Genomic DNA, 18,451 nt, shown 5'->3' with positions numbered 1-18,451 from the left:
CGCACGCACAGCTAGAACCCACAGGTTCTCAGGTAATGCATAATACCATGTGACCATTACAAGACATGCTAGCACCAGTAGTTGGCATCACTTGTAAGGCAAGTGGACTGACTCAAGTCAGACCGGATTACTTGCTACGTGGGAAGAAACTCCGAATAAATGTGTTACAATCATAAAAAGTTGCTCCTTCTGAATAATACCATGATGCATTTATTAAACAAATGCCATTATAGCCTATGGGCAACGGGTTAGTCACCTGATATGGCCTCCAACATGAGCATCAAGCACTTCATCTACAAATATACAAAATATGAAATTCTTTACAGTCTTATTCCTGTGCTCTCCAGGAGAGGGTATCAGTACAGGTTCAAATCTGTATGTCTCACCATAAATATTCTGACCTTGAAAGCAGCACTCCGGCAGGGTTTTTTTTTTGTCAGCGCTGGAGTTGCATTATATATGTAATGCCACCTGTCATATATTCGCCTTGTACCGATGCTACTCCGGTTCTGCAACACCAACTTGTGACAGTAACTTCTGACTGGCCAGAGGTGAGGTCACCAAGTTCAATGAGGTCACATATCACAGGTGGGGCACCGTGGGAACCTCAAGCTGAGACCGCACATGAACTAATTGACGTCACTGCTCACAGCTGCGGCTAAGTAAGTCTCTGCCTGCAGCGGGCGTTCATGTTCTGTGCCCACACGCTCTGACTTTAGTATGAAGCAGAGCCAGGATCGTCATAGTATCTCGTGTTGATTACGTCAGAACTGGGCGTTTGGGGTTTATTAATTGAAGAAAGAAGGCATGTTCTGTATTTTTTCTATTTCAAATAAAGGATTTTTCTTTTGGGCATTTGTATTTATTTCTTTTTACATATGGTGTTAGTAATGGGGGGTGTCTCCGATGCCTGCCATTACTAGTCTAAGGCTTAGTGGCAGCTGTGAGCTATCATTAATCCCTTATATTACCCCAATTGCCACTGCATCAGAGCAATCAGGATGAGCTGGGTAAAGTGCCGGGATTAATCTAATAGATGCAACAACTCTGGGTTGCTGCAGGCTATTTTTTAAGCTGGGTGACCCAAAAAACAGGGGCCTCCCCAGCCTGAGAATACCAGCCCCCAGCTGTCAGCTTTATCATTGCTGGGATTCAAATTTGGGGGGGGCGGGGAGGAAATTGCACACAACTTTCAAATTATTTATTTTAAAAGAAAATAAATAAATAAAATAAATAAAAGCCACATGGGTCCTTTTTATTTTGCTACAGAGCCAAGATAAGCACCTAGCTGGGGGGACCCTAAGCCAATTTTTTTTTTTTTTACACCACAATACGAACACACACAGCGCCTGTGATTGCAGGCAGTCAGACACACTGTCAAACGGGGTGGAGGGCGTAGTCTGACTGCAAACAATCAGATGCCGGGACTCCTGGTGAGCGGTGGAAGTAGTGAATATATATGAGGGTAATAAGCATCCCCGGAAGTATTGTTATCACCGTGCAGGAGACTCAGTAAGTGTAACGCACCTGCTCTAATTTCCCTAGCCACTTATACTACCATTTTAAAGCACAATAGTCGGGTCCCATAGACTTCTATCCGGATCGGTGTCCAACCAAATTTTCTGAATTCAGGTCCAAAACGGTTTTATTTAAAAAAAAAAAATCCGGATGGACCAGCCGATTCTGGATATCTGCGGGGTTGCCCATCAATAATTAAAAAGCGTGCATCTCTTCGCATACATACCCACAATCAGTAATAGCAACGTTTTCGCTGCATCCATAATGCTGCGTTGTGCAGTACAATCACAGTGAATGGGAAGTTTAGAACTCCCATGGCCACTGTGCTTTTTTTCCGTGCAGCATAACCTGACATGTGGCAAGGCTTTCTGAGCCTCAGCATGTCAATTTATGATGCAGAGACGCACGTGATCTCAGAGGGGAGAACACTGCGAAATTCCACAGCGCCCAGAACCCTGATCTTGGGCACGGACACGGCTTTCTCCTGTGGAAAACACTCGCGTTTCCACAGGAGAAGTCCAGGACATAGTGTACAAATTGTGAGAACATGTCCTTAATGACTGCGCCATCTGTGACTCCACCATGCACACCCTCATCAAGACTATGGTCAATGCCGCAGGGCCATAGAGTTTCAAATAGAATAAATGTTTAACCTACGATTACCTTAACTGTAAGTGAACCTTTCTCATGCAAAGCATTTGCTGGTTTTAATACAGAAAACAAAAAAACATAAACCTTGGGAATTTGCAACTAACAAGACAAGCTGTAAGTAAAGCAGATAGTAGTAGTCATGCATACCGGGATCTGCTGGATCTCTCCTGTATTGGTGATTATCTGCTGCATAACTTGCATGGTTTGTCCTGTTCCACTTTGTCCTTGCTGGGTCTGACCTTGTGGCTGGGCCTGGACAATCTGCACTTGCTGACCTTCTCCCACCTGCATTGTCACTGGTGCACTCTGTACGGGAAACACACAAAAAGAAAAAAGGGAGCATAAGGCTGTGACTACTCTGCATTTATGGCTTCAAAACAGGTCATGTGAAAGATTGCTATGTGCCATTGCTACATTGACATAGAATGCAGGTGAATCTGTACAGCAACAAGGAAAATACAAGAAAAAAAAAAAAACTGACAGTAACGTCTTGCAACCTGCTTGTCACTGAACTTAGGGGGTCACAATGCAACCCCATTAATCTGCACTACTCTGCTGTGGCACGATCTATGTCGCATCCAAAGTCGACATGTAGCTCCATATAAGCCCCGTATTTGCATAGAGTTATATGTACAACATTCACTAGGGAAGATTTGTAAAAACCTAGTGCAAGGGAAAAGTGGGGGATCAACATGTAACTATTAGGCTAAGGACACACGGGCATCTAGCATCAGATGCGAGAGCATAGGATACGTTATGCTAATGACCCCTGGTCCCGCTCTGCTGCGAGTGTGAGTCAGGTGTCATGTGACTGTGCTGCGATCTGAGCACAGCTGTGGTGGGGAGGGAGGGACTTATCTCCCTATTTCCTCCATTATCAGCTGATGTGTATATCATACTGCACTTCGTTGTAATGAGAGTGCAGTGCGATGTTTCTCTCACACCCATAGACTTGAATGGGTGCAAGTGAAAACTAATCTGATTCCACCTGCAGCATGCTGCGATTGTTTTCTCGGTTCCATTAGGACAGAGGAAAACTTCCACATGGGAGCAACCCCATAGAGTAACATTGGTCCGAGTGGAATGTGTTACAATATCACATTCCACTTGCTCCGTTTTATTTGCCGTGTCTGATCGCCTTTGCTATATAGAGCAATACATCAGCACTGCTATGTACAGCAGAAATTACAGTCCCCTAAGAATTCCGGCTCGCAGTTGGCATTCACAGGAAGATCGTAATGACAGACACGGGGGTCATTAGCTTCTAACGGTCTTGACCCACAGCATGCTGCGATTGTTTTTTCAGTCCAATTAGGGCTGAGGGAAAAAAAAAAACACGTTCATGGGAGCGGCCCCATAGGATAACATTGGTCCGAGTGGAATATATGTTTATCGCATTCCACTTGCCCCGGTGTATTTAAAATAGCAACTGTGAATACTAGTCTATAAGACATGTAATACCCATTACATTCAAGTCATCCATGGTCTCAATTCCAACATCCTTTCAAAATGAATAAGGGTAAGTGAGGAAGCGAACACATGTATGTGTAATGAAATACATCTTACCTGTCCTTGTTGTGGCTGAGCAATAATAATCTGGCCAGGCTGGAGGGTAGCCGTGGATGTAGCAGTCTGCTGGCCAGCTGCTTGCCCCTGTACTTGCACTGCTGTCGGTTGTTGAGCTAATGTAAAGTAGTACTGGACAGGTTCTGCTGGAGTCACGGCTTGCCGAACCTCTTCCTAATACGTACAAAAAAAAACAAAACACCAACTTAATATCACATATGAGCAATTAACTGAAAAAAGGACCTGTACTGTCTTCTCACATGTTATGTAAATGGTCTGATGCAAGCCCCCAAGTGGCTTCTCCCAGCTGTGTTCCTGGTGATTGGCTGCACTCTTCCATGTGTGTACATAGGGAAAGTCCTGTCAATCAACTACAGTGGTGAAGGGAGAAACGATGCAGACTCCAACTAGGTTTTCTATGCCCCGGATGGTCTGGGGGCATTTTCAAGGGGGCATCCCCTGATTTGGGGCAAATTTCTCTTGCACTTAGCACTTTACCATATGTGTTGTGATATATACCCTCTGGACAGTGTGATTTACATGCCTATCTGACACTGTGTGCACTTTTTTCTTGAGGCTTTATGACTAACATGCCGTTTAGGTTGTATACGGTCTTCTCCAGTCTGGGGCATTTGTATAAATATTGGTTCTGCACTTGTTTATTGTGCTATACCAACTTTCCGTCTTTGGCATATGGGTGCCTGTACATTTTGATACCATAGTTGTCCCCATACTCCGGGGTTACTCTCCCTTTCCATTCTGTTTTTAATGTCATTTTTAATCATGGCAATTTTTTCCTTGTGTGTTTTTTGTAATTTGCATTGCTTCATAAATATTTGTGAGATTTTGCACTATATTGTACTCCCGTTTTCTATTGATGCCATGGCGTAGGTGCTGGCTATGGATTGTTCCCCTTGTGGGGCATCCGTAGACCTATATCGTCATAGATGGTTATGAGGAATATTATATGAAATGCCGTAAAGTATGAATCTAATAACAGGTTCCCTTTAAACTTTGTGCATGTATTATGATGAGATGTACTCATAATGGCTAGTTTGTAGTGAAAGGCATCTTCCACATTTCTATCGGCTGGCTTTTCCATGGCGGGGGGAGTAAACACCCTTCTCCCAGCCACATCATATCCACAGCTGAGAGTGTAGGATGTTTACAGACCCTGCACACAGCTTTCTTCCCAGCTCCAGGAAAACCTTACAACATGCTTTCTCCAAGAGAACAAAGATTTGATACATCCGTTACCTTTTCTCTCATCCGCTCATCTGGCAACAAGCCAAACATTTCTCATAAAAGGTCCCCATTGTGTCTTGTCAGGTTATTCAGAAAAAAGTGGCAAGATGTAAGGGATGCTACACACCAATTATTATCAAAGTCTCACTGCCGGAAGAAGGTTGGCTGCATGAAGGATGCAGAAAAGGTAGCTATTATACTAAAGGGTTGGTGTTTTTTTGCCTTAAACTATGACAGGTAAGGCATATAGGAGATGGTATAATCACACGCTAGGAAACAGCAATTATATTAAAGCGGAGCTTTCACCAAATATTTCATGATGAACTGGGCACCAGTTGCAACAGTGGCTGCAAAGCAGAATAAGACTGTTTCGCCCTCTGGGTTGCGCAGATATTAGAGTATTTGGTACCTAGTGAGGTTTGGGTTTTTTGCAGTGAGTGTTCTTAGTTTTCACTGGAGTTGTGTACTTTTCCGTGTATGATGCTGACCAACACAAAGAAGAGACGATCACCCCACCATAGCTTAGAGCAGGCATCTCTGTGTCAGATGTAATCACATGTCTGCTGTGCTCAAGCAACTTGTCATCACTCTGCAGTGAGTTCAGGGCGGTCATCTCTCTCAGACAAGTAACCAACCAACCTGATCTGGACTACTCCTGTGTGAGGTGTAAGGATACCCCGATCTGATCTCACTGCAGAGACATTACAAGTGGAGCCTAACAGACATAAGTGGGATACTGACATTTTGCACGGTGATCTCTAGGGTGGAAGTGTGGGTGGAGAAGCACTACAGCAAATCTGACAGTACTATGAGGAGAGCTGATAGAAGGGTTTGTAATGTGACACAGGTAAACTCCGTTGCACTCTCACTTGCTCTATACTGACGCACACCCAGCAGGTTAGACCAGGAGATCAGAGCTGTCTCACACACTGAGAAACCTGCTGTAAGCTATCCTGGCATGTTCTCAGAGTTTTGCTGATAGAATTGGTCATCATCATGCCGGTAGAATTGGTACAGGCTTCTAGTGAAGATTGTCTGATAATTCACTAAAAATATATACCTTATGTCATCAGCATGGAAGCTCAGCAAAAACACTAGTGCATGCCCTAATCATCTCCTGCCTCGACTACTGCAACCTCCTGCTCTCTGGCCTCCCTTCCAACACTCTTGCACCCCTCCAATCTATCCCAAACTCTGTGACCCGCTTAATCCACCTCTCCCCTCGCTATTCCCCAGCCTCACCACTCTGCCAATCCCTTCACTGGCTTCCCATCGCCCAATGACTCCAGTTCAAAACTTTAACCATGACATACAAAGCCATCCACAAACCTGTCACCTCCTTACATCTCCCAGTACCTACCTGCACACAACCTCAGATCCTCACAAGATCTCCTTTACTCCTCTCTTATCTCCTCTTCCCACAATCGCATACAAGATTTCTCCAGTGTCTCCCCCATACTTTGGAATGCTCTACCTCAGCATATCAGACTCTCCCCTACCGTAGAAAGCTTCAAGAAGAACCTGAAGACCCACCTCTTCCAACAAGCCTACAACCTACAATAACTCAGTCCAGTACACCACTGCGCAACCAGCTCTGTCCTCACCTATTGTATTATCACCCATTCCTTGTAGACTGAGTCCTCGCGAGCAGGGTCCTCTCTCCTCCTATACCAGTCTGTTTTGTACTGTTAAGGATTGTTGTACGTATACCCTCTTTCACTTTTAAAGCACCATGGAATAAATGGCGCTATATTTATTATTAATAATAATAATAATAATAATAATAATAATAATAATAATAATAATAATAAACCATTGCTGTAATATAAAAGAAAGAAAAAAAAAAATAGCTGAACAATGCTCCTATATGCTGGGTTATGTCATGAAATGTGTATTATCAAGTAGCTTTAAAGGGAATCTATCAGCAGGATTTCACCCCAATTCCATTACAAACTATATGTCTGTGTAGCGCTCTCAAAAGACAAGACCAGTAATCCCTTTACATAGCAAGTCTGTACCGGTTCCTGATAAATCAGCATTTGAGCTGCTATGAATGAAGCTGTAGTTTTGAAGCTGTCACTCCAGCTCTATACCCCACCCAGAGCTGCGTACTGCTTCTTGACTGATGGCTCCTTTACTTGAATTACACAGTATTTGTAGGCTGTCAGTCAAGCAGGAGGAAGAAATACTGTGCAGGTAAAGGAGCTGGAGTGACAGAGGCTTTAGATCAACAGCCCCATTTGTATATCAATTGAAACTCTGATTTCTCCATAACGGACTGACCAAATGTATAAACATGGCCGCTGACTGGCAACAGCAGTCATGTGGCTCCTCACACTAGATGTGGATTCTAGGAGATCATTGGGGAATGAAAGTCAAAATTACAAAATAATCAACATTGTCCAGGAGTATCAAATGTTTTTTGTGACTTCCCTGGGCCCATGGATAAGTAGCTGGGTCCAGGAATGCCCATTGACCTTGGCAGAGAGGAGTGCAGCAGCCAACAGCTGTAAACATCCGACTGAAAGCTTTTTTCCATAATTTCATAGCTTCCAGTCAAGGATGTTTACAGCAGCTAAGACTGCCTGGGGATAACATGGTGCTGAAACCGGACGTGGCATAAACTGACAGTATAAGAAAACCAACAGAACACATATCCGACAACGGCTATAGTCAATTCCTGGATTTGAAAGTGTAGACCAGGGACTAGACCTTAATAAACCATAGGGTTTTCTGGGAAAGGCTCCCCTAAACATTTTTAACCTATACAAGGAATGGAGCCATACATCCACATTTGAAAAAATATCAAAATTCTTTATTGAACATATATGCAAGACAAAACGATTAAAAAACAGTTTAGGGTGCAAAGTGCACAGTACCAGGGCTGTGGAGTCGGTAAACCAAACCTTCGACTCCTACATATATTGCTTATAGTTAGGTGAAAAATTTATTGTAATACATGAACATGTGTATGTGAGCATCAGACATTTAATAATTTTTATGATACAATAATCAAGATATTTGGATAGAACATAAAATATATTTATTGGAATACAACTTTAGAACACAAAAAAAATTGTAAATATGTAATATACAGTAGATTACATATATATCTTGTGTATATATATATTACATATTGTAATACATATTTACAATTTATTAGTTTTTTGTGTTCTAAAGTTGTATTCCAATAAATATATTTTATGTTCTAAATATCTTGATTATTGTATCATAAAAATAATTAAATGTCTAATGTTCACATTGTGCTACAATACATTTTTCACTTAAATATAAGCATTATACTAAATATTATTTAGTTAAATATTCAGCACATTCTGCATTGCACTACTGTCCCCAATTTATTATATATTTTAGGAGTCGGAGTCGGTGCATTTTATACAGACTCCGACTCCACCAAAATGAGCTCCGACTAAGACTCCACGACTCCGACTCCACAGCCCTGCACAGTACATCTCTATGATGCATAATTCTTTGGTCTTCAATATGACGCCGGCTCACGCATGCATGGTGGATCCCGTCGGGTAGGCATTACCAGTGCTTGCAATACAGCGAATCTCCGGGTAAAGGACGTCACGAGGGATTTCCCTCTACCCGTAATCTGCTTGATGGCATCGGTGTGCTCTGCCTGACACAGCAGGATTCTAACGCGCATGCGCGCAATTAGTGATTTCAGCTGACTTGAGGCGGTAACTGGATATATATGAAACTGTGGACAGGAGGTAAACATAAACACCCCCCCCCAAGGAAGCCTACGCGAAATGCGCATAGGGGCACAGGAACCCACATTCTCAGACTGGGTGTAACATGGGCGAGTGTTGTTTTTGATCAACTAGCATCATAATCTTTTGCCACACTGACATACCATTGCAAAGACACTATTTGTGCTGTTATATTTACTTATGCTGACTTAGAACTACTGCAGTGAGTTTGCATATCTTTCACCGCACTGGTACATCATTATGGTGATATCTATTGTGCTGTTCTATTCACCTATGCTATTTTAGATCTGCTGCTATGTGATTGCATACCACACTTTGTTGGTACATATGAGTTGCATGTACGAGCCTTGAACCCAATTTTGATATAGAATTCATCCATTGGGTGGACATGGTTTAATTATTTCTATACTGTGTCCTTTACCTTAATATATTATATATACTCCATGCCCGCATATGGATGTTCTGTGACATTATATGGGTTCTGCTCGTTCTTTGCGATCCATGTGCCATCTACAATCGGTTATATGTATAGAATTACATTTCATTAATTACACGTAGCCCAGTGGAGATATTCTCTCCTCCCATTGTACTATCTGAAAATGTGGTTTCCGCAATTGTTCGATTCTCTGCACTTTGCACCCTAAACTGTTTTTTAATCGTTTTGTCCTGCATATATGTTCAATAAAGAATTTTGATATTTTTACAGATGTGGATGTATGGCTCCATTTCTAGTATAAGAAAACCGTAGTAAACCAATTGTGGCACCTAGTCTTTTGGGGTGTCGCTATGTTCCATTTGCAATTTTGGAGTCTAATTCTACTTTATGAAAGCAAGACATGGCAAGCTAGAGATGCAGATACTAACAATGTTCCACTTATTCAGGAACATATTGATCCACATGACATTAGCAATAAAGAGAATTTTGTTTACTTACCGTAAATTCTTTTTCTTATAGTTCCGACATGGGAGACCCAGACCATGGGTGTATAGCTTCTGCCTTCGGAGGACACACAAAGTACTACACTAAAAAGTGTAGCTCCTCCCTCCGAGCATATACACCCCCTGGATGACCACATCTAGCCAGTTTAGTGCAAAAGCTGAAGGAGGACATCCACCCACAAGTAGAGATAGAGTAAAACCCGAAATAACCGGAACCTCTGTCTACAACAACAGCTGGTGAAAACACACGGAACAAGAACTGCCAACAGGCAACAGGGAGGGTGCTGGGTCTCCCATGTCGGAACTATAAGAAAAAGAATTTACGGTAAGTAAACAAAATTCTCTTTTTCTTCATCGTTCCTTATGGGAGACCCAGACCATGGGACGTCTCAAAGCAGTCCATGGGTGGGAAATAAACAGAAACTGAGAAGTAGGCAAAACCTAACTTCACAAATGGGCGACAGCCGCCTGAAGGATGCGTCTGCCCAAGCTCGCATCTGCCGAAGCATGAGCATGCACTTGGTAGTGCTTCGAAAAGGTGTGCAGACTAGACCAAGTGGCAGCCTGACAGACCTGCTGAGTCGTAGCCTGGTGCCTGAAAGCCCAGGAGGCACCGACAGCTCTGGTCGAGTGCGCCCTAATCCCCGGCGGGGGGGGGCACCTGAGAACATTGGTAGGCATCGGATATGGCCGACCTAATCCAACGAGCTAGGGTCGGTTTAGAAGCCGAGAGACCCTTGCGCTGACCTGTGGTCAGCACAAAAAGAGAGGTGCACCGCCTAAGGGCAGCGGTGCGTGACACAGATCCGGAGCGCCCGCACCAAATCTAAAGTATGCAACGCTTTCTCAAAGCGATGCACAGGGGCCGGACAAAGGGAAGGCAATGAAATGTCCTGGTTAAGGTGGAAAGGAGACACCACCTTAGGGAGAAAGTCCGGAGTCGGACGGAGAACCACCTTGTCTTGGTGAAAAACCAAAAAGGGTGACTCCGAAGAGAGCGCAGCCAAATCAGAGACTCTCCTGAGAGAAGTTATGGCCACCAGAGAGACCACTTTCTGTGAAAGACGAAACAAAGAAACCTCCCTAAGAGGTTCAAAGGGGGGTTTCTGTAAGGCCGTGAGGACCAGGTTGAGGTCCCAGGGATCCAAAGGCCGCCGGTAAGGCGGAATGATGTGAGATGCGCCCTGCATGAAGGTGCGCACCTGGGCCAGTCGGGCGATACGCCGCTGGAACAACACTGACAGAGCAGAGACCTGTCCCTTGAGGGAATTGAGGGATAGTCCTAGCTGCAGACCGGACTGTAGAAAGGACAGGATGGTCGGCAAGGAAAACGGCCAAGGAGCATGGCCGGAAGAGCGACACCAGGAGAGGAAAATTCTCCAAGTCCTGTGGTAAATCCTGGCCGAGGAAGACTTCCGAGCCTGAGTCATAGTGGAGATGACCTCGGAAGGAATGCCTGAAGCCGTCAGGATCCAGGACTCAAGAGCCACGCCGTCAATCTGAGAGCCGCAGAATTCTGGCGGAAAAACGGACCTTGTGAGAGAAGGTCTGGGTGGTCCGGGAGATGCCACGGCACCTCTACGGACAGACGGAGCAGGTCTGGGTACCAAGCTCGCCTGGGCCAGTCTGGAACAATGATTATGACCCGACGGCCCTCCATTCTGATCTTGCTCAGGACTCTGGGCAAGAGAGCTAGAGGGGGAAACACGTAGGCCAGACGGAACTGGGACCAATCCTGAACCAGCGCGTCCGCCGCCAAGGCCTGAGGATCGTGGGAGCGAGCCACGTAAACCGGGACCTTGTTGTTGTGCCGGGATGCCATTAGATCCACTTCCGGAGTGCCCCACTTGCGGCAGATTGACCAGAACACTGCCGGATGCAGGGCCCACTCGCCGCTGTCCACGGTTTGACGGCTGAGATAATCTGCCTCCCAGTTTTCTACGCCTGGGATGTGGACTGCGGATATGGTGGACTTGGAGTCCTCCGTCCACTGAAGGATACGTTGAACTTCCAACATTGCTAGGCGGCTGCGAGTCCCGCCCTGGTGATTGATGTAGGCAACTGCTGTCGCGTTGTCTGACTGGACTCGAATGTGCTTGCCCGCCAACAGGTGGTGAAAGGCTACGAGAGCTAGGAGCACAGCTCTGATTTCCAGCACATTGATCGAGAGGGCTGATTCGGACGGAGTCCAAGTGCCCTGTGCTCGGTGGTGGAGAAACACTGCTCCCCAGCCGGATAGACTGGCGTCCGTGGTGAGAATCACCCAGGACGGGGCCAGAAAGGAGCGTCCCTGGGACAGAGAGAGGGCCCGAAGCCACCACTGAAGAGAGCTCCTGGTCTGTGGCGACAGAGCCACTAGCCTGTGCAAGGAAGAGGTCCGCTTGTCCCAACAGCGGAGGATGTCCAGCTGCAGAGGACGCAGATGGAACTGGGCAAAGGGAACCGCTTCCATTGACGCCACCATCTGACCCAGCACCTGCATGAGGTGCCTGATGGAATTACGGCGGGGCCTCAGCAAAGAGCGTACCGCCAGATGAAGGGACTGCTGTTTGACTAAGGGCAGCTTCACAACTGCCGGCAGAGTCTCGAATTGCATCCCTAGGTACGCAAGTTTCTGGGTCGGTGTCAGAGTGGACTTGGGCAGATTGACAAGCCACCCGAATTGAACAAGCGTGGCGAGAGTGAGTGAGACACTCCGCTGACAGTCTGCACTGGATGAAGCCTTGACTAGAAGGTCGTCCAGGTAAGGAATCACTGCCAACCCCTGGAGGTGCAGAACCGCAACCACTGCTGCCATGACCTTGGTGAATACACGAGGGGCCGTGGCTAACCCGAAGGGGAGAGCCACGAATTGGAAATGTTCCTCTCAGATTGCAAAACGTAGCCAACGCTGGTGTGAAACTGCAATTGGCACATGCAGATAGGCATCTCTGATGTCGATGGATGCTAGAAAATCTCCTTGGGTCATTTAGGCAATGACCGATCGCAGAGATTCCATGCGAAAGTGCCGCACCTGAACATGCTTGTTGAGAAGCTTGAGATCCAGGATGGGCCGGAAGGAACCGTCCTTTTTGGGGACTAGGAAGAGGTTTGAGTAGAAACCTCTGAACCGTTCCCGGGCGGGAACCGGTACAATTACTCCGTTGGCCTGCAAGGAAGCCACGGCCTGAGAGAAGGCGGCGGCTTTGGAGCAGGGGGGAGTGGACAGAAAAAATCTGTTTGGCGGGCTGGAAGAAAATTCTATCCTGTAGCCGTGGGAGATGATATCCCGCACCCACTGATCGGAGACGTGTTGGAACCACACGTCGCCAAAGTGGGAGAGCCTGCCACCGACTAAGGACGTTGCTGGCGCAGCCAGATAGTCAAGAGGAGGCTGCCTTAGTGGCAGCGGCTCCTCCGCTCTTCTGAGGACGCGGCTTCGTGCGCCAGCTGGGTTTTCGATCCTTTGCCGAGTTAGTGGACGAGGCTGAGGGCTTAGAGGATGACCAGTTAGAGGAACGAAAGGAACGAAACCTCGACTGGTTCCTGCCCTGGACAGGTTTCCTGGTTTTAGTTTGTGGCAAGGAAGTACTCTTCCCGCCAGTAGCTTCCTTAATAATTTCATCCAGTTGTTCACCGAACAGCCGGGACCCAGCAAAGGTGAGCCCAGCAAGGTACTTAGAAGAAGCGTCTGCTTTCCACTCTCGAAGCCACAAGATCCTGCGGATCGCGAGGGAATTAGCGGAAGCCACCGCCGTGCGGTGAGAAGCCTCCAGAATGGCAGACATGGCATAGGATGAAAAAGCCGAAGCCTGGGAAGTTAAGGCAACCATTTCGGGCATAGAGTCCCTGGTGAGGGAATGCATCTCCTCCAGAGAAGCAGAGACGGCCTTAAGAGCCCACACCGCTGCAAAAGACGGCGAGAACGAGGCCCCTGCCGCCTCATATACAGATTTGGCCAGAAGGTCAACCTGGCGGTCAGTGGGATCCTTAAGTGAGGTGCCATCGGCCACAGATACAACTGTCTGGGCTGAGAGTCTAGACACCGGAGGATCTACCTTTGGTGAATGAGCCCACTCCTTGACCACCTCTGGTGGAAAGGGAAAACGTTCATCAGAACTACGCTTTGGGAAGCGTTTGTCAGGACAGGCCCTGGGCTTGGTCACAGTGGCCTGAAAACTGGAGTGGTTAAAAAACATACTCCTTGCTCTCTTAGGAGAGGTAAAGTGGTGTTTTTCTACCAGAGAGGCTTGTTCCTCTGACACTGGTGGATTGAGGTCCAGTACGGAATTAATGGACGCAATCAAGTCACTAACATCCGCATCCCCTTCAGATAAATCAATGGGGTACATAGAGGTAGCGTCCGAGCCCACAGTAAAGGCATCCTCCTCGCCCTGCAATTCAGCTCGTGAATCAGAGCCCTGGGACGAGGAAGGAGAAGAGTCCCTGCGTCTCCGTTTAGGAGGACGGGGTCCGGGAACAGATGAAAAATCCTCTGTGAGCTCTGTAGAGCGAGTCGGACCAGCAGAGGCGCCCTGAGAAGGGGGCTGATGCATGGTCAGCAGAGTCCGGAACAGCTGTCCCATGGAGTCGGCAAAGGACTGCGAGATAGCTTTAGAAAACGATGCTACCCAAGCCGGGGGTTCAGCCACCAGGGCCGGAGCAGCCGGAGGGACCCCTGGGGAGACTCCAGGCTGAGGCACCACCATGTTAGAGCAGGCATCACAATGTGGATATGTGCTCGGTTCAGGCAGTATGAGCTGACATGCAGTGCATATAGAGTAAAGCCTTGCAGCCTTGCTCCTAGTGAGAGACATGCTGCTGAGGTGGAGGCTCTGCAGTAAAGAACACACTCCTTCAGAATGACCCCCAGAGAGTGTATAATAAAGCCCACAACCAGAGGTTGTGGCTTACCAGACCGTTTTGTGTGCCCTCCGGATTCCACAGCTTGGACCCCCAGACAGATGCAGAGCTGCAGCAGCCAGCGCCGATCAGTGTGTAAACGCTGATAAAATGGCGCCGGAGTGAAGAGGGGGGCGGGGTTTAGTCCAAGAGCGGGAACCGGAGGGCCAAGGGGATATACAGGGGAGGGAAACATCTCCTCAGAGAGGAGTGTCCTCCCCCGAGCTGAACGGCCGGTGGGCGGCGCCGCACTGTCCCCCTGCATGACTGACATGCAGGGGCAGTGAAAACGAAACTAGGCCGCAGCCGAAGCCGGGGCCTAAATTTTCTCATGCGGCCAACGAGCAGGCACCCTCGGCGCGGTTCTCAGGAGAAAACCAGAGAACCGGCCGGAAATCACAGCACAGTGACATAACACACTCTCCCCACAATAAATGCACAAGGGACCTTTCAATAACGTCTCAATACTTAGCTTATGAGACGCAGGGCCAGGTCCCTGAGGGGTGAGCGCTCCGTCCCGCAGGGTCCTGAGAGGGCTGCGGATGGAGACCGGTCTCCTGCAAAGCAGAGAGAACCGTGATGGCTCCCACTTCAAGCCAGAGCCCGAGGGATGGTGAAGAAGCGCGGCATGTAAGGCTCCAGCCTTGTAAATCAACCTTAACAGCACCGCCGACACAGTGGGGTGAGAAGGGACTTGCCGGGAGTCCAGCTTGGACCCGCTTTTCTTCCAACTCTTTGAAATCAAAATCAGATGAGAATGCATGTGTGTGTGACCTCCTGAACACAAAGCATTGAACTGGCTAGATGTGGTCATCCAGGGGGTGTATATGCTCAGAGGGAGGAGCTACACTTTTTAGTGTAGTACTTTGTGTGTCCTCCGGAGGCAGAAGCTATACACCCATGGTCTGGGTCTCCCATAAGGAACGATGAAGAAATATCCATTTGCAACATGTGATTGCTTACCAATTTAAGAAGTATCAAAAGAAAAAAAAAAAAACGACCAAGGACAAAATTGTTTTTCTCAAAATAGAAACGCATAGAGAGTAAGTGCACCTTTCCACCTCCTTTTTGTGCATCTTCACCAGTCTTCCTTCATTGACATAATTTGTCTAAGAAGGAACCAGTCCGTGTCTCCATGAATATATCGTTTACGTGCTTCCAGCACCAATGTAAAACACAGAATGCAAAGAGGGGACTGCTGAAAGACGAATCTGTGCTAGGAGCATTTCAGGAGACCATGCTGGCTACTAAACCAAACGCTGTCAATCAAGGAAGAAAGGTTGGAAATACATGGCCAATCTGATACGTCCAGGAGCTAGGAAAATGCAGCTTTCGTCATAATAAAACAAGAGGAGACTGAGCCCCTCCCCCCCCCCCCCCCCCAAAAAAAAAAAAAAAAAAAAAAAAAAAGACTCCAATATCTAAAAGATGCTGGTCTTAGTTTGATCACTAGGTATGTGCAGATAAAGTCCCTTTAATCATAAAACACATGGCTGTGAGACTGGCTCTGACATTTCCTTTCGTTCTATTCCACCCTAGTTTTGCTTCTTTGAGGATACGCAGGAACTGACTTACTGTTGCATTCCATGTATAATCCCATGGCTTGGGAGGCAAGTGAACATGATGGCAGAAAGTAATACCATATCCCACAATTCTCACCCGAGTGTGGAAGCACTGCAGTGCATAGCTGTTGTGTGTGCAGAAGATGGAGCCTGTAGAGACCTACCTGACGTTTTGGAGGTTTCAGCTCATCTCGGGGTACGATGTCAATAAGGAAATCAAACTGGTCAAATTTTGTAATTGCCATAGCAATGTCGTTCCTCTGAGAAGACAAAATATAAAAAAAATAAATATATGTTTTATATTATTCTTGGTAAGGGTACTTTCACACTTGCGTTGTTTTCCTTCCGTTACAATCCGCCCTTTTGGAAAACAGCGGAATCCGTTAACGGATTCCGCTGTTTCCCATAGACTTGTATGGTTGACGGATTGTACCAAAAGGACCTGCGTTGCTTCCGCTGGGCGACGCTCCGTTGCTTCCACCCAGTGGGAGGAACGCAGCATATAACGTTGTTTTGAGCAGCTGAATCCTTTGGATTTGACTACGCATGCTCTTTTTTTTTTTATAAATCACAAACGTTATTTTGGCTCACAGTGGCCGAACGCTCAGCTGAGCGACCGGCCGCCGGCATGCCCGGCCGTCGGCAAGTGACAGCGCTCAGCTGAGCGACCGGCCGCCGGCATGCCCGAGCGCCGGCTGCAGAGAGCGATCAGCTGATCACCCGGCGGCCGGCTGCAGAGAGCGATCAGCTGATCACCCGGCGGCCGGCTGCAGAGAGCGATCAGCTGATCACCCGGCGGCCGGCTGCAGAGAGCGATCAGCTGATCACCCGGCGGCCGGCTGCAGAGAGCGATCAGCTGATCACCCGGCGGCCGGCTGCAGAGAGCGATCAGCTGATCACCCGGCGGCCGGCTGCAGAGAGCGATCAGCTGATCACCCGGCGGCCGGCTGCAGGGAGCGAACAGCTGATCACCCGGCGGCCGGCTGCAGGGAGCGAACAGCTGATCACCCGGCGGCCGGCTGCAGGGAGCGAACAGCTGATCACCCGGCGGCCGGCTGCAGGGAGCGAACAGCTGATCACCCGGCGGCCGGCTGCAGGGAGCGAACAGCTGATCACCCGGCGGCCGGCTACTGGGAGCGATCAGCTGATCACCCGGCGGCCGGCTACTGGGAGTGATCAGCTGATCGTTCACAATAATCTGCCGCCGGTAAAACTGAAAAATAAAAAAAAAAAAAATCAAAAACGGATTCCGTTGTTTTGCAGCATCCGTTGCATCTGTTGCGCCACTATATGCAACACATCCGTTGCATCCGTCACACAACGCAATGCAACGGATACCGTTCAATGCAAGTGTGAAACTAGCCTAAGGCTATGTGCCCACGCTGCGGCTTTTGCGCGGATTTTGCCGCGGATTTCCCGAAAATCTGCAGCAGCAGCACTTCCAAGCCATTTCAATGGCATTTTGGAAATGCTGTGCCCATGCTGCGGATTTTTCCGCTGCGGATTTTGATCCGGAAAAATCTGCAGCATGTCAATTGTTTGGTGCAGATTTGGTCCGGATTTTTGGTTTTGAATGGGGGGAAAAAAAAAAAAAAATGAAATCCGCATCAAAATCCGCGGTAAATTCGCGGCAAATCCGCGGGTGCGGATTTGCCGCGAAAGTCGCGGATTTTCAGGCAAAAAAATCCGCAGGGACATTCTAGCGTGGGCACATAGCCTAAGAGTTCAAGGACGTACAGTGTTGTAGATTGGCCTTGCCAATAAGTAGGCTAACCGTGTCTTGGGGAGTGCACATATGACGGGACTGCAAAAAACCTAGTCCTTCTAGATACAGTCATTTTGTTTTTTCCGAACATGCAGTTTGCAACAGGATTGTGGAGTTATTAGAAATGTGCTGACTCCACTTTAAAAAAACTAACCACTACTACCTCTTCTTAGTATTGTATAATCTCCCTTCATAGCATTTCTAAATTCCTAGCAAATAAATATTACATTCTACTTATTCTAAGGCCCCAGAGACCTGGAAGTCTTCCAGTGAAAGCCTCACAATAAGGCTCCATAGGCTTTCATTGCAAAATTGACTTCTGGCTCCTACATGGCGCATAGCACAAGCCGGCTAGTCAGAATTGTGAGGATGTCAGTGAGAGGCAGACCGTAATAGCGATGGACTCCGGAGGTAGCGGTTAATAAAAAGTGGAACAACATTTGATAGTATACCCACCATTAATGAAGTCACAGCTTAAAAAAAAAAAAAATAGAGAAGTTGGAAATCACTGACTACTCATGCCTGGTTTGGAGCATAACATCAGTGGCTGGACCATAGCTCTGATTATGGAGGTTTATTCAGAA

The 18,451-nt window shown here is 47.4% G+C and overlaps 1 protein-coding gene across 3 annotated transcripts in view; it reads right to left on the bottom strand.

Annotated features, from left to right (window-relative positions):
• Positions 1-18,451, bottom strand: part of NFYC (nuclear transcription factor Y subunit gamma) — a 97,547-nt gene that overhangs the window by 5,992 nt on the left and 73,104 nt on the right. For all 3 annotated transcript variants that reach the window (XM_075336122.1, XM_075336123.1, XM_075336121.1), the window contains exons 5-7: positions 16,267-16,362; positions 3,736-3,909; positions 2,317-2,475 (exon numbers count right to left, since the gene is read on the bottom strand). In XM_075336122.1, the coding sequence (XP_075192237.1) occupies positions 2,317-2,475; positions 3,736-3,909; positions 16,267-16,362 (429 nt within the window). The remainder of the gene's footprint in view (positions 1-2,316; positions 2,476-3,735; positions 3,910-16,266; positions 16,363-18,451) is intronic.

This window comes from Anomaloglossus baeobatrachus, chromosome 2 (assembly GCF_048569485.1).
Source record: "Anomaloglossus baeobatrachus isolate aAnoBae1 chromosome 2, aAnoBae1.hap1, whole genome shotgun sequence".
NCBI lineage: Eukaryota > Metazoa > Chordata > Amphibia > Anura > Aromobatidae > Anomaloglossus > Anomaloglossus baeobatrachus.
The sequence above is the reverse complement of the archived record's forward strand: the minus strand, read 5'-3'. Positions and strand labels throughout refer to the sequence as shown.